Source organism: Rhinoraja longicauda, chromosome 2 (genome assembly GCF_053455715.1).
Source record: "Rhinoraja longicauda isolate Sanriku21f chromosome 2, sRhiLon1.1, whole genome shotgun sequence".
NCBI lineage: Eukaryota > Metazoa > Chordata > Chondrichthyes > Rajiformes > Arhynchobatidae > Rhinoraja > Rhinoraja longicauda.
Window position 1 is genome coordinate 27,456,160 of NC_135954.1, and position 16,776 is coordinate 27,472,935.

At 43.6% G+C, this 16,776-nt stretch overlaps 1 protein-coding gene across 1 annotated transcript in view; it reads right to left on the reverse strand.

The window, feature by feature from the left end:
• The window catches only part of gpr158a (G protein-coupled receptor 158a), a 445,865-nt gene that overhangs the window by 40,026 nt on the left and 389,063 nt on the right, over positions 1 to 16,776 (reverse strand). Inside the window, exon 8 of the mRNA XM_078416117.1 lies at positions 14,198 to 14,336. Coding sequence (XP_078272243.1) covers positions 14,198 to 14,336 — 139 coding nt within the window. The remainder of the gene's footprint in view (positions 1 to 14,197; positions 14,337 to 16,776) is intronic.

The window sequence follows — 16,776 nt, forward strand, 5'->3', positions numbered from 1 at the left end:
TAATTAACCTGCCAATGCTCATGAGTTAAACAATGCTGAAGTGCAATTAAAATGAATTGTACCTCAACTAAAATAACAAAGGTCAAAAATAATGGTTAAACTATCTCATAGAAACATAGAAAATAGGTGCAGGAGTAGGCCATTCGGCCCTTCGAGCCTGCACCGCCATTCAATATGATCATGGCTGATCATCCAGCTCAGTAACCTGTACCTGCCTTCTCTCCACACCCCCTGATCCCTTTAGCCACAAGGGCCACATCTAACTCCCTCTTAAATATAGCCAATGAACTGGCCTCAACTACCTTCTGTGGCAGAGAATTCCACAGACTCACCACTCTCTGTGTGAAGAAATGTTTTCTCATCTCGGTCCTAAAAGACTTCCCCCTTATCCTTAAGCTGTGACTCCTGGTTCTGGACTCCCCCAACATCGGGAACAATCTTCCCGCATCTAGCCTCTCCAACCCCTTAAGAATTTTATATGTTTCTATAAGATCCTCCCTCAGTCTTCTAAATTCCAGCGAGTACAAGCCTAGTCTATCCAGTCTTTCTTCATATGAAAGTCCCGCCATCCCAGGGATCAATCTGGTGAACCTTCTCTGTACTCCCTCTAAGGCAAGAACGTCTTTCCTCAGATTAGGAGCCCAAAACTGCACACAATACTCCAGGTGCGGTCTCACCAAGACCCTGTACAACTGCAGTAGAACCTCCCTGCTCCTAAACTCAAATCCTCTTGCTATGAATGCCAACATACCATTCGCTTTCTTCACTGCCTGCTGCACCTGCACGCTTGCTTTCAATGACTGGTGCACCATGACACCCAGGTCACGTTGCATCTCCCCTTCTCCTAATCGTTCACCATTCAGGTAATACTCTGCTTTCCTGTTCTTGCCGCCAAAGTGGATAACCTCACATTTATCCACATTATATTGCATTTGCCCACTCGCCTAATCTATCCAAGTCACTCTGCAGCCTCCTAGCATCCTCCTCTCAGCTAACACTGCCACCCAGCTTCGTGTCATCCGCAAACTTAGAGATGTTGCATTCAATTCCCTCGTCCAAATCATTAATATACACTGTAAATAACTGGGGTCCCAGCACTGAGCCTTGCGGTACCCCACTAGTCACTGCCTGCCATTCCGAAAAGGATCCGTTTATTCCTACTCTTTGCTTCCTGTCCGCCAACCAATTTTCTATCCACCTCAACACTGAACCCTCAATACCGTGTGCTTATCTCGAATTTCCCGAGTACCGAGCACAATATTCTGAACTATATTTTTGATAATAGAGATTAAGGAGTAATTACAATATTATGAGGAAAGAGAATGACTTGATACCTAGTGACATAATGAGGTGACATTACAGCTGGAAAAAGGATCTTCTATAATTAACATATTGACACAAAATACTGAAGTAACTCAGCTGGACAGGCAACATCTCTGGAGAGAAGGAATGGGTGATGTTTTGGGTTGAGACCCTTCAGACTGAGTCAGGGAGAGGGAAACTGGAGATATGGAAGGATACAAAGGGAATGTGAGGTGTGAAAATGACAGATCAAAGCAGACAACGGTCAAGGAAATGTAGAATGGTCATTGTTGGCCGAGGGGAAGGTGACAACGAGGCATACAATCAGTAAAATTAATCAGAACAGTGAAACTAGTCTGAAAACTAGGGTGGGGGAGGGAAGGAAGGAGAGGGAAAGCAATTGCAACTTAGTTTTTCTCTTAACCTTTTCTTTTTCACTTTTGGCGATGTATCTTTCCACCATTTTGACATGGAGCCAGTGTGGAAAAATAAAAGTTCAGCAAGTCTGGAAGCGGCAGAAGATTGCAACTAAAAGTAATGTTAATGTCAGCAGGTGCCTGGTTTCATGGTAGGCTTGGGTGTAATGGTCTTTTCGAAGTGTGTTTTTGTTTGTTTCAAGTGACAGTCGCTGAGGGCTCCCATTAGAGCCTGTGACAGAGCCGTCAAGTATTCGGTAATTAGTAATAACGAGTGCTGTCTAACTTTGTGCTTTGTGTGAGAGTTCGATCACCAGGAGATGACATTTCTGGCTCAATCCAATATGACGATGGAACCCTTCCAATAGAAGAAGGCAATGTATTTTCCAATCAAAAGTCATTAAAGTGACTGCAGGTCCACATTTTTAACTTGCTGGGACAAGTAGAACCTTTAACCGTAGACGTTTCTGCAGTGATTGAGCAGATCTGCATCTGCTGCAGGCTGGCTGTGTTACTTCCACCAGCATTTCTCATGGTCACCACGGTAAACAAGGCCACTCTAACAGGATTATGTGTTCTGGCTCGGAGGCCTTAATCTTTCACACAGTTTCTCAGGAGACTAAAAGCTGCATTGGTGCACTAATAGCCAGGATGAATTTCATCTCTGACAGCTGTCTTTGCTGGCAGATGGCTCCTGAGATGTGGAAAGTGGTCCATGTCCTCCAGTGTCCTGCAGAGAACCATCATGGTTGGAGGTTGATGTTGTTCAATGGGGCCAGGTTGATAGCCTCCGTGTCCAGCATATCATCCTCGCCACCTTTGCCAGCTCAAACAAGATCACCACCAGCCACATCATCCTATTTCCCCCCCCCCCCCCACAACACCCAACCCTCTCTGCCCCATCCTCAAATGTTCTGCTTTCTGCAGGGATCAATCTCTCCATGACTCTCTGGTCTGCTCATCCCTCCTCCCCCACCACTCCCTGTCCCCTGGACTTATGCCTGCAACCGTAGGAGGTGCAACATTTGCCCCTTCACCTTTTCCCTCGCCACCATCCAGAGAACAAAACAGCCCCTTCAGACGAGGCAAAGTCAAGTCAAGTTTATTGCCATATGCACAAGTATGGTGAGGTACAGGTACAATGAAGAATTTGCTCACTGTATTTTTCACTTGCACAGAAGTACCTCTGACTTGATCCATTGCATTTGGTGCTCACCATGTAGCCTCTCCTACATCAGTGAGACCAAGTGTAGACTGGACAAACGTATTGTGGAGCAACTGCATTCTGTTCACAATGACAATCTATCTGTTCTCAGCCTTCTGCACTGCCAAATGCACTAGATATTCCACTTGGGTAGTCTGGAGCCTAATCATATATGAACTCTGGAATTTCCCAACTCCAGGTAACTCAATGCCCTGTTCTTCTCCACTCCCATCAGTTCAAAATGTGTTTCTCTCTCTTTGTTCACCTTTTTCATCCCTTCCCCATCATAAAGTTACCTAGACTCATCACCATCCCCAAGCTGGTTCCATCACGCACATACCTATCTGCCTGCATTTCTTTGTCCTTGGTTCACCCTCCAAGCCCCTTTCTCACCCGATTCCATCGTTCCCCATCACATCTGGTTCCACCTATCATCTACCAGCCTCTGATTCTTCCCGTCCTCTCACTTCTATACACTGGCTTTCTTCCCTCTATTCTCCCAATCCTGATGCAGGGTCTCAACCCAATATGTTGACCATTTCTTTGCCTCCACAGATGCTGCTTTATTTGCTGAGATCTTATGGCTGTTATTTTATGCTCCAGATTCCAGCATCTGCGGTCTCTGATGTCTCCATTGCACAGGACATCAGCTTTGCAGACGTTGGGAGTAAAATCCATCCTTTCATATGCTTCATTATGGAGACCGTTCCCTCCGCAACTCCCTGGTTAACTCATCCCTTCCCACCCAAACCACCCCCTCCCCAGGTACCTTCCCCTGCAATCGCAGAAGATGCAACACCTGTCGCTATAGCTCCTCCCTCGACTCTGTCCAGGGACCCCGACAGTCCTTTCAGGTCAGGCAGCGGTTCACTTGCACCTCCTCCAACTTCATCTACTGTATCCATTGTTCAAGATGTGGACTCTTATACATCAGAGAGACCAAATGCAGACTGGGTGATCGTTTCGCAGAACACCTTCGCTCAGCCTGTGTGAACCAACCTGATCTCCTGGTTGCTAATTCTCCTTCCCATTTCTACACAGACCTTTCTGTCCTCGGTCTCCTCATTGTCAGAGTGAGGCTAAATGCAACTTGGAGGAACAGCATCTCATATTTTGCTTGGGCAGCTTACAGCACAGTGGTATGAATATTGATTCCTCTCACTTCAGGTTGCCCCGGCATTCCCTCTCTCTCTATCCCTCCTCCACCCAAGTCGCACTAGCTTCTCATTTTCACCCTACAGCCTGTTTCCTTTATCATCGTCACTTTTTTGCATATCTTTCATTCATTGTTCTTTATCTCTCCACATCATCCTATATCACTTGTTTCCCTTATCCCTAACCAGTCTGAAGAAGGGTCTCGACCTGAAACGTCACCCATTCCTTCTCTCCAGAGATGCTGCCTGTCCCGCTGAGTTACTCCAGCTTTTTGTGTCTACCTTCAGCTCTATCAGTGTGTTCTGTTCAAGGAGCTGTGATGTACATGAAACCAATGTAAGTTTAACGGCATTTTCAGCAGGAACAATGTAGCCTGCCCACCATTCTGTTAATCCTGGTGCTTAAACACTAAGATTTGAAATAGATTTTTGTGGGAGAGAAGGTGATCTCTTCAAGGCTTCATAAGTTTGTGTTCTTGATGCCTTATCCAATCTGGAAAACCGTTTGAACACGAGTCAATTAGCGGAGTGTTATATACCCAGGTCCTTGTTGGTAACTGGTTATTTGCTCTATTTATTTTAGTTTTCAATAAGCAGCTGGCTGGTGGGATCTAAACGGTAACATGCCACATTGCTATGGTAAATCTTGGACAGGAACCCCATTCAATGGTAAATCTGAAATTAAAACACTTTGATCACCTTGTCCCCCCCCCCCCCCCCCACCACCATTAAACACCTTCTATAGTATAAGAAAGTCGCACATTCAAGTAAACTATGTACAAAGGTAACTGAGTGTACATAAAGTCCCACTGATTTTGTGGAGAGTTATTTCTGAAGAATAGGTTTTAATGGAATTGCTGGAATTGAGTGTGCCATCTCTCTGATTTAACATCCTGTTATGTTCTTAATCCTAATAGACTTTGTGGTTAATGTTCCCCATACGTTTCTTCTCATTCCTTTTAATCAGCACACTTCAGGGGAAATTATGGCACCAACTTAAACACAATGGAATGGGCGAATTAGTTATTTTTTTCATTTATTGCAATCATTGCCCTGGATCAAGTAAATTCCATTTCCGATTTATTAAATAGTAATATGTTTGACTCACCAGTTATCCAAACTAATTGAAACAGTTCCATGTAATGCACTGAACGTTTCCTTGAGGAGCATTTTGGTTTCTGGATGAACTGCCTGAGAAGGCAATTCGAAGGGGAAAGATCAAAGGATGATGGTGCGCATTTGGGGTAAAGTTAATAGACAGGTACTTGGACCTAAGCAGTGATATTTTTAAGCCAAGGTTTCTGAGGCTACTTTGAGCTATGATTTTAATTCTGTGTTGCACATGGGTGATACAGTAGATGTAAAGACCCAAATCTTCTTTCTCAGGATCTGAGTGAGAAGATGACTAAGAAGGCAATACGGGGAGAAAAGATGAGGTACGAGGGTAAACTAGCCAATAACATAAAGGAGGATAGTGAAAGCTTTTTTAGGTATGTAAAGAGGAAAAAAATAGTCAAGGCAAATGTGGGTCCCTTGAAGACAGAAGCAGGGGAATTTATTATGGGGAACAAGGAAATGACAGACGAGTTGAACCGGTACTTTGGACCTGTCTTCACTAAGGAAGATACAAGCAATTTCCCAGATGTTCTAGTGGCAAGAGAGCCGAGGGTGACGGAGGAACTGAAGGAAATCCACATTAGGCAGGAAATGGTGTTGGGTAGACTGATGGGACTGAAGGCTGATAAATCCCCAGGGCCTGATGGTCTGCATCCCAGGGTACTTAAGGAGGTGGCGCTAGAAATCGTGGACGCATTGGTGATCATTTTCCAATGTTCTGTAGATTCACGATCAGTTCTTGTGGATTAGAGGGTAGCTAATGTTGTCCCACTTTTTAAGAAAGGAGGGAGAGAGAAAACGGGAAATTATAGACCAGTTAGTCTTACATCAGTGGTGGGGAAGATGCTGGAGTCAATTATAAAAGACAAAATTGCGGAGCATTTGGATAGTAGGAACAGGATCGTTCCGAGTCAGCATGGATTTACGAAGGGGAAATCATGCTTGACTAATCTTCTGGAGTTCTTTGAGGATGTAACTAGGAAAATTGACAGGGGAGAGCTGGTGGATGTGGTGTACCTCGACTTTCAGAAAGCCTTCGACAAGGTTCCACATAGGAGATTAGTGGGCAAAATTAGAGCGCATGGTATTGGAGGTAGGGTACTGACATGGATAGAAAATTGGTTGACAGACAGAAAGCAGAGTGGGGATAAATGGGTCCCTTTCAGAATGGCAGGCAGTAACTAGTGGGGTACCGCAAGGCTCGGTGCTGGGACCGCAGCTATTTACAATATACATTAATGACATGGATGAAAGGATTAAAAAGTTTACTAGGTTAATTCCCTGAATGGCAGGACTGTCATCTGTTGAAAGACTGGAGCGATTAGGCTTGTATACACTGGAATTTAGAAGGATGAGAGGGGATCTTATCGAAACGTATAAGATTATTAAGGTGTTGGACACGCTAGAGGCAGGAAACATGTTCCCAATGTTGGGGGAGTCCAGAACAAGGGGCCACAGTTTAAGAATAAGGGGTAGGCCATTTAGAACGGAGATGAGGAAAAACCTTTTCAGTCAGAGAGTTGTGAATCTGTGGAATTCTCTGCCTCAGAAGGCAGTGGAGGCCAATTATCATATCATATCATATATTTACAGCCGGAAACAGGCCTTTTCGGCCCACCAAGTCCGTGCCGCCCAACGATCCCCGTACATTAACACTATCCTACACCCACTAGGGACAATTTTTACATTTACCCAGCCAATTAACCTACATACCTGTACGTCTTTGGAGTGTGGGAGGAAACCGAAGATCTCGGAGAAAACCCACGCAGGTCACGGGGAGAACGTACAAACTCCTTACAGTGCAGCACCCGTAGTCAGGATCGAACCTGAGTCTCCGGCGCTGCATTCGCTGTAAAGCAGCAACTCTACCGCTGCGCTACCGTGCCGCCCTGAATTCTCTGAATGCATTCAAGAGAGAGCTAGATAGAGCTCTTAAGGATAGCGGAGTCAGGGGGTATGGGGAGAAGGCAGGAACGGGGTACTGATTGAGAATGATCAGCCATGATCACATTGAATGGCGGTGCTGGCTCGAAGGGCCGAATGGCCTACTCCTGCACCTATCGTCTATTGTCTATTTCTGTATACGAGGTCATTGGAAAATCCATTGCAAATCTAGCAACTGGTGTCCATTTTCTTCCATTCATTAGTTTAGTTTAGTTTAGTTTAGTTTAGAGATACAGTATGGAAACAGGCCCTTCAGTCTGCCTAGTACACAACGACCATTGATCACCTGATCACACTCGATCTATGTTATCCCACTTTCTATCCAATCCTTACACACTAGGGGCAATTTACAGAGGCCAAATAACCTAAAAACCTGCACGTCTTTGGGATGTGGGGAAACCAGAGAACCAGAAGGAAACCCATGCTGTCACAGGGAGAATGTATAAGCTCCACACAGACAGCTCCAGAGGTCAGGATCGAACCTGGGTCTCTGATGCTATGAGGCAGCATCTCTCCCAAATGCACCACTGTGCCACCCTTAAAGTCAATGCATGAAATGTTTAGGAGCATTTTGCAAACAAAATTGTTTCTTCAATCTCTACCACCTTAAGGACATAAATGTTAGCAAAGTCGTAGAATATCTAGTCAATAGTAACCAAACGAGGAAATTAATTTACCGTCAGGACATTTGACAGGTAGATTGGAAGCGAGAGTTTGACGGTCGGGTAAGCGTGGGAATTTTGCGATGTTTATGGTATCAGCGATTATTTTTAAAGTAAGCTCCCAACCTAGATATGCAACCCAGAAACCAGATATGCATCTCCCGTACATTTTCAAAGAATGCCCACACTCCACACAAAAATCCATTTAACCACGTTTAAAATTAAAATTCTTATTACTGCTATTAGTAAACTGGAAGTCAATCCAGTTTATGCCTTGTTACCGTGAAGCTTGGTTTTCAAGTAACCCGGGCAAGATGTTATATTTCAAAACTCTCAAGTAATTACATACTTGTCAGTGATTTCAGCAAAAATTAGGACGCCGGAGAAGCATTGATATGCATGGGAATTTTGCGATGTTTCCGAAGACGGTGTAATCTCTTAGCCAGGTCCTAGTTTCACAAAAAAAGTAACTTGTTTCGACCTGACTTGACATTGTCGTGGTCATTGTCGTCGGGTAAAAGAAAATTTCGGCAATCTGCTACAACTTTGACAGTCGCCGGCAGTCACCTAAAAAATCGCCTAAGTGGGACAGGCCCTTTATGCTCCACGATGCCGACAATTTGACCTTGGATTCAAGCTCAGATTTAATCATTAACAGAAATTTTTGTGCTAGATGCAAACAAAAATGATGAGAATAAAATCCATTGCACCAGCTCTCCATTGGTAGAATTCCATTGGGGAGGAACTTTTCAAAATTTAGACATACAAACAGGAATCTCTAAAAATAATTGCATTTTAGATGAGGTATCTGTTTCATAATTCATCCAATTATGAATATGAAATCCAAGCAAGTGAATTTAGATGAACTTTCTTTGAATAAAATGGAAAGAATCAAGTCGATATCCATTTTCCCCATAACGTTGAAAAGTTGAAACATTTCCAAACCAGAAAGCTGTCAACAGAGCTAAAAGCTTTTCTGCATCACTGGATACTCTGCAGTGCAGAAACATCCATAATCCATTGTGTATTATATTTAATGAAACACAGCACTGTGGGACATGGCCATGTGCTGTGATATCACACTACACGAGAGCAGTAATATTTGCTTAAAGCTAGACTTTTATTGCTGAAGTTTGTAATGGGGAATTATAGAATTTTAAAAGTTGGAAACAGGAATTGGGATACTTACAAATGAGCAGATTAGCCATAATCATACGAATTTAATACAGAGAAGTGTGAGGTGTTGCATTTTGGGACTTCAAACAAGGGCATGACTTACACAGTGAATGGTAGGCCTCTGGGGAGTGGTATAGAGCAGAGGGATCTAGGAGTGTAGGTGCATGTTTCCTTGAAGGTCGAGTCGCAGGTAGATAAGGTGGTCAAAAAGGCTTTTGGCACATTGGCCGTCATCAATCAGAGTACAGAGTATAGAGGTTGGGAGGTCATGTTGCAGTTGTATAAGACATTGGTGAGATCGCATTTAGAATATTGTGTTCAGTTCTTGGCACCATGTTGATATTGTCAAGCTTGAAAGTTTCAGAAAAGATTTACAAGGATGTTGCCAGGACTAGAGGGTGTGAGCTATAGGGAGAGGTTGAGTAGGCTGGGTCTCTATTCCTTGGAGCGCAGGAGGATGAGGGATGATCTTATAGAGGTGTACAAAATCATGAGAGTCTCTTGCCCAGAGTAGGGGAATCGAGGACCAGAGGACATAGGTTCAAGGTGAAGGGAAAAAGATTTAGTAGGAATCTGAGGGGTGACTTTTTCACACAAAGGGTGGTGGGTGTATGGAACAAGCTGCCATATGAGGTAGTTGAGGCTGGGACTATCCCAACATTTAAGAACCAGTTAGACAGGTACATGGATAGGACAGGTTTGGAAGGAAATGGACCAAACACAGGCAGGTGGGACTAGTGCAGCTGGGACATTTTGGCCGGTAAGAGCAAGTTGGGCCAAAGGGCCTGTTTACTCATTGTATCACCCAATGACTCTATGACTCTAAGTGGCAGAATGGGCACAAGGAACTGAGTGAACTACTCCTGTTCCTTGTGTAAGAAGGAACTGCAGATGCTGGTTTATACCAAAGATAGACACAAAATGCTGGAGTAACTCAGCGGGTCGGGCAACATCTCTGGAGAAAGGGAATAGGTGACATTTTGGTTTGAGACCCTTCATCAGACATATCCGGCAACAGACCAGTCTGATGAAGGGTCTCGATCTGAAATGTCACCTATTCTTTTTCTCCAGAAATGCTGCCTGACCCACTGAGTTACTCCAGCATTTTGTGTCTGTATTCCTGTTCCTTATTGGCATGTGTAGGAACGAACTGCAAATGCTGGTTTAAATCGAAGATAGACACACAAAGCTGGAGTAACTCAGAGGATCAGACAGCATCTCTGGAGAAGAACCTGAAGAGGTCTGATGGGTATCGACCCGAAATATGTCTCGACCCGAAATATTAGACAATAGACAATAGACAATATGTGCAGGAGTAGGCCATTCGGCCCTTCGAGCCAGCACCGCCATTCAATGTGATCATGACTGATCATTCTCAATCAGTACCCCGTTCCTGCTTTCTCCCCATACCCCCTGACTCCGCTATCTTTAAGAGCTCTATCCAGCTCTCTCTTGAATGTATTCAGAGAATTGGCCTCCACTGCCCTCTGAGGCAGAGAATTCCACAGATTCACAACTCTCTGACTAAAAAAGTTTTTCCTCATCTCTGTTCTATTCCTTTTCTCTGGTGATGCTGTCTGACCCGCTGAGTTAATCCAGCTTTTTGTGTCTATCCTTATTGGTATTACTGCTTTACAGGTGAAATAAGCCACAGGGCCAATACCAGTTATTAGCACTTAAGCTCACAGCACTGAAAAAAAAGTTCAAAATTACAATTATGACATTTAAAAGGCACTTAGACGGCGACATTGAGAGAAAAGATGTGGAGAGATGTGGGCCAGGCCCAGGCAAGTGGAACTAGCTCAATTAGGCAACATGGACGGCATGGATGAGTTGGGCCAAAGGGCCTGTTTTTTATTGCTGTATTGCTCTGTGACTCCATTCGAGCATAACGATAATGGCACATAAGCTAGGGCTGTGTACAGAATCATATTCCTCATTGGTCTCATTGCTTTTTTCTCCTTTAAAAAAAAAAGCTGATTAAATCAGTTGACTCGTTTGCCAAATGAGAATTGATTTGAATTTTTCTCCAGAATATGGTCCTTTGGAGCCTCAGGAAATAAAGGTCACATATGACATTAACTGCTCCAGCTGAATAAAATCTATTCTCTCCATCCACTCGAGGTTTAGCATGAGAAGCCTTGCATGTGCTGCAGTGAACACTACTGTTATTTGTTTCGAGCATTCAATTAAACTGGACAGTTTAGAGGGAACTCAAAACCCCAAGGACTAAAAACTCACTGCTTTCCTTTCATATTAACATTCATATAACATCTTTCTGTTAACTAATTTGACAATTGAAGTTAATATCTTGAAAATGGCTGGTTTAATGGTCTAATTAGATTAATACAAAAAAGCTATTTAATGCAAACGTTTGTGCTCCTTCCAATATTCAGAGTTCATTTAAACTTTTGTTGAAGAACTTGTGTTGAGAACTCTACTATGGTTGACCAGATTCAAAAGAGGTGAAGCTAGGTTCAAGTTACTGCTGTGATTGCCACACATTGCAGGCACATTTAGTTCAGAGACACAGCATTGAAACAGGCCCTTCGGCCCACTGAGTCCATGTCGACCATCGATCACCCGTTAACATTAGTTATCCCACTTCCTCATCCACCTGCTCCATATTAGGGGCAATTTCCTGTGGCCAATTAACTTGCATCTCTTTGGGATATGGGAGGAAACCAGAGAACCTGGAGAAAACCCACACATCACAGGGGGAACATGCAAACTTCACACAGATGATACCCGAGGTCAGATTGAACCTGGGTCCCTGTGGCACTGTGAGACAGCAGCTCTATCAGCTGCCACACTCTGATGCCCTTTCTCTATCCATTTCATGATTTTGCTAAACAACGCAACTCGTACAATAAATACACTACTAAACCCTTCCTATGTAATTAGTTAATCGTAACTATTAAAAGATGAAGTAATCATAAGTTAATTGAATAAGTGGAATTGTGGGCGCATATGACCAATGGGTTTTAAAAAAAATGCATTCAAGGGAGAGAGACACAACTCAGCAGGACAGGCAGCATCTCTGGAGAGAAGGAATGGGTGACATTTTGGGTTGAGACCTTCTTCAGACTTAATTCATGGGATATGGGCTTTACAGTCTGAGCTAGTATTTAATTGCCCATTCCTAATTGCCACCACAAAGGTCATGGTGAGCTGCCTTCTTGAATCGCTGCTGTCCTTGAAGGTGGTATCAACCACAATGCTGTTAGAGAGTGTGTTCCAGGATTTTGATGCAGTGGTGATGGTGAAGGAAACAACAACATATTTCCATCTCAGGGTGGCGTGTGCTCTGGAGGGCAACTACCAGGTGGCGTCGTTCTCATGCTTTTGTTGCCCTTGTCCTTCCAGCTGGTTGAATTGTGGGCTTGGGAGATGCTGTCCAAGGAGTGTTGGTGAAATGCTGCAGTGCATTCTGTAGTTGGTACAAACTGCCGGTACTGCGTCACAGTGGTGCAGTGAATGAATGGCTGTGGGTGAGGTGCTGATGAAGAATACTGTTAAGTCCTGTATGATGTCGAATGTTGTTGGACTGGCATTCATCCAGGAAAGTGGAGAGTTTTATGTCATGCTCCTGATTTGAGACTTGTAGATAATGGACAAGCATTGGGGAGTTACGAGGCTCATAAGTGATCAGACCAGAATTAGGCCATTCAGTCCACCAAGTCTACTCTGCCATTCAATCATGGCTGATCTATCCCTCCCCTCTAACTCCATTCTCCTACCTTCTCCCTATAACCCCTGACACTCGTACTAATCAAGAATCTATCTATCTCTGCCTTAAAAATATCCACTGACTCCCAATCCTGCTTGTCACAGGATTCTTAGCCTCTGACCTGCCCTTGCAGTCATCTTGTATATATGGCTACTCCAGTTAGGTTTCTGGTCAATGACAACCTCCACAATATTGGTAGTGGGGGATTGAGTAATGGTAATGCATTGAATGTCGGGGGATGATAGATGGATTTTTAAATTATTAGATATCATCATTGCCTGGTGATTGTATGCTGCCAATGTTACCTGTCACCTCTCCTTTAGCCCAGGCCTGCATCTTGTCCCAGCCTTGCTGCATTTTGATGTGGATTCATTATATGAGGAGTCATGAATGGTGCTCAATATTGTGCAATCTCCTCCAAACATCCCCACACCCAACCTTATGAATGAAGAAAGGCCATTGATTAAGCAGCTGAAGATGGTGGGGCCTAACCCCCATGTTCAGCAAAGTGCTGTCAACTCAATAGGTTTATTGGTGGTTAGTGTTTTGTCCCAGTCAAAGATTACTGACCAGAAGCATTAATTCTGTTTCACTCTCTACAGAAGCTGGCTGATCCATTGAGAATTTCCAACATTCTCTGTTCTTACAGATTTCCAGTATTTGCAGTTAAAAAATATATATTTGTACATGGCTTAAAAAAAAGATGTTTGGAATGTTGTCAATCCAAATATCAGTGGTCAAGATATTGGTCATTTGTTGCAAGATAGAATATTGGCTGTACCCTGTGCCCAACACTAAGGTCACCATAGTGTCAGCTACAAATTCTCACCATAACCCTCATCCTTGATCTCCACTTGGAGTGCTCAGTATATTAGTTTAGTTTAGTTTAGAGATACCGCGCAGAAACAAGCCCTTCAGCCCACTGACCAGTGATACCTGCACACTAACACCATCCTACACACACTAGGGACAATTTACACGTATATCAAGCCAATTACCCTACAAACCTGTACGTCTTTGGAGTGTGAGAGGAAACTGAAGATCTCGGAGAAAACCCACGCGGTCACGGGGAGAACGTACAAACTCCGTACAGACAGCACCCGTAGTCGGGATCGAACCCGGTCTCCAGTGCTGCAAACGCTGTAAGGCAGCAACTCTACCACTGCGCCACAGTGCCGCCCTTGTGTATGTTGTGCGCAGCATGAAATCTTTGTCAGTTGATTGAATGGCAACATTTGGTGTCAATGTTATTTTGTCTAAGAAAAGTTAATTTATTGATAAAAGAGACGTGAAAAGAAGAGTGCAGTAAAAGCAGCCGCAACACAACACAACACAACACAACACAACACAACACAACACAACACAACACACATTAATTATTTCACAAAAAAAATCCTTCTCTTACTCCAATTATTGTTGATATAAAGAGACAATAAGGCTATCCTAGGCTTTAGCTTCAAGCAATTAAGTTTACGAACCAGAAGACTTCTTACCTGATGGTATAGAATACAGCAGAGATAATGAGTTCATTATGGATAGCTACAGCCATGTAGCGTGGCTCATGAAATGCTGATGGCACTGTCCGCACTGCATAGCACAGATAGACCCCCCAGAGGAGGAAGAGAAATTCAGCTGCAGGGAGAAAGCAAAGAAGGAATGGAATGATTCTGATGTTCTTTCATTATCTGAAAACAATGGCAGTCAAGTCAAGTCAAGTCAATTTTATTTGTATAGCTGTTCATAATATCACAGGTCAGAGTAACATAGCAAACCATATTCTGGTACATGGCATAGACACAGTATAAATCTGTATGATTTTTATTTTGCTTGACCATTAAAACTGCTATCTCTTTCAGAGGACATGTTTTTTGGATTTATGCAGCATGGATTGACAGTCAAATGCTCCACAGAAGGGTGGCACAGAGATGCAGCTGGTAGAGCTGCTGCCTGACACTGCCAGAGAGTTGGGTTCAATCCTGACCTCAGCTGCTGTCTGTGTGGAGTTTGCATGTTCTCCCTGTGACCGTGCTTCTGGGTGCTTTGGTTTTCTCCCACATCCCAAAGATGTGCAGGTTTTGAGGCTAAACTGGGCTCTATAAATTGCCATGATGTGTAGGGAGCGGATGCAAATATGTTGTGCTGGATATGATGCCAAGATAAAAGTGGTGAAAGTGGTCAAGAAGACTTTCAGGAAGACATTGGCCATCTTCCATCAGAGCATTGAGTACAAAAGTTGGGAGATCATGTTGCAGTTATATAAGACATTTGTGAGTCCACATTTAGAGTATTGTGTTCAGCTGTGGTCACCATGTTATAGGAAACATATTGTCAAGCTTGAAAGGGTTCAGAGATGATTTACCAGGATGTTGCCAGGACTCGATGGACTGAGCTATAGGAAGAGGTTGAGCAGGCTAGGGGTTTATTTATTAGGGCACAGGAGGATGAAGGGTGATTTTATAGAGGCATACAAAATCATGAGAGGTAGAGATCGGGGAATCGAGAACTAGAGGACATAGGTTTAAAATGAGGGGGGAAAGATTTAATGGAAACCTGAGGGGTAACTTTTTTGCACAAAAGGTTGTGCATTGTATGGAACAAGCTGTTGGACAAGGTAGTTGAGGCAGGAAATAGGCACAAAAGCTGGAGTGACTCAATGGCTCGAACATCCCATCCTGGGATGGCAGGACTTTCATATGAAGAAAGACTGGATAGACTCGGCTTGTACTCGCTGGAATTTAGAAGATTGAGGGGGGATCTTATAGAAACGTACAAAATTCTTAAGGGGTTGGACAGGCTAGATGCAGGAAGATTGTTCCCGATGTTGGGGAAGTCCAGAACAAGGGGTCACAGTTTAAGGATAAGGGGGAAGTCTTTTAGGACCGAGATGAGAACGTTTTTTTTCAAACAGAGAATGGTGAATCTGTGGAATTCTCTGCCACAGAAGGTAGTTGAGGCCAGTTCATTGGCTATATTTAAGAGGGAGTTAGATGTGGCCCTTGTGGCTAAAGGGATCAGGGGGTATGGAGAGAAGGCAGGTACGGGATACTGAATTGGATGATCAGCCATGATCATATTGAATGGCGATGCAGGCTCAAAGGGCCGAATGGCCTACTCCTGCACCTATTTTCTATGTTTTCTATGTTTTTATGACAGCATCTCTGGAGAAAAGGAATAGGTGACATTTTGGGTCGAGACCCTTCTTCAGACTTGAGGAAGGTACTATCGCAAAGTTTAAGAAGCATTTAGACAGGTACATGGAGACGGTGGGTTTAGAGGGATATGGGCCAAAAGCAGGTAGGTGGGACTAGTTAAGATGCGGTATGTTGGTCAGCATGGGCCTGTTTCCACGCTGTATGACTCTGAGACTCTTTAAACTAATCTCATCTGCCTGCACATGATCTATATCCTTTCATTCCCCACATATCCATGTGCCTTTCTAAAAGCCACTTAACCACCACTATCGTATCTGCCTCCACCACCATTCCTGGCAGCGTGCTCCAGACACCCACCACACTCTGCATAAAAAAACGTCCTGCACATTTTGTTTAAACTTTGCCCCCCTCACATTAAAACCATGTCCTCTAGTATTTGACATTTCTAGCCTAGGAAAAAGGTTCCGACTGTCTCTCCTATCTATGCCTCTCATCATTTTATATATTTCTATCAGGTCCCCTTTCAATCTCTGGTGTTCCAGAGAAAACAATCCATATTTGTCCATTCTTTTTTGGTGGGTGTCTCGGCCATTCGCACTGGAATGAGTGAAGCTGCTTCTGCACACATAGATAATGAATTGGCTGTCTTTTTCTTTCTAAACTTTGATTAAAATGGCAAGTAAACACACAACACCTTCACTGTCTGGCCTTCACTGATGAATGAATGCTATTGTAACAATGCCTTTAACCCATATGCCTTAAATAGGCTAATGGCACCAGTAAAATAACACTCCCAATGGAAAATATATATATATGGGTTTCCTTCTCATTCCGATTAAGTGGAAAAAGCAATGCATCTTGCACTTGTTCTTTGCAAAGTTAATGGTGCATAAAACAGTGAAATAGAATAACATTTAATG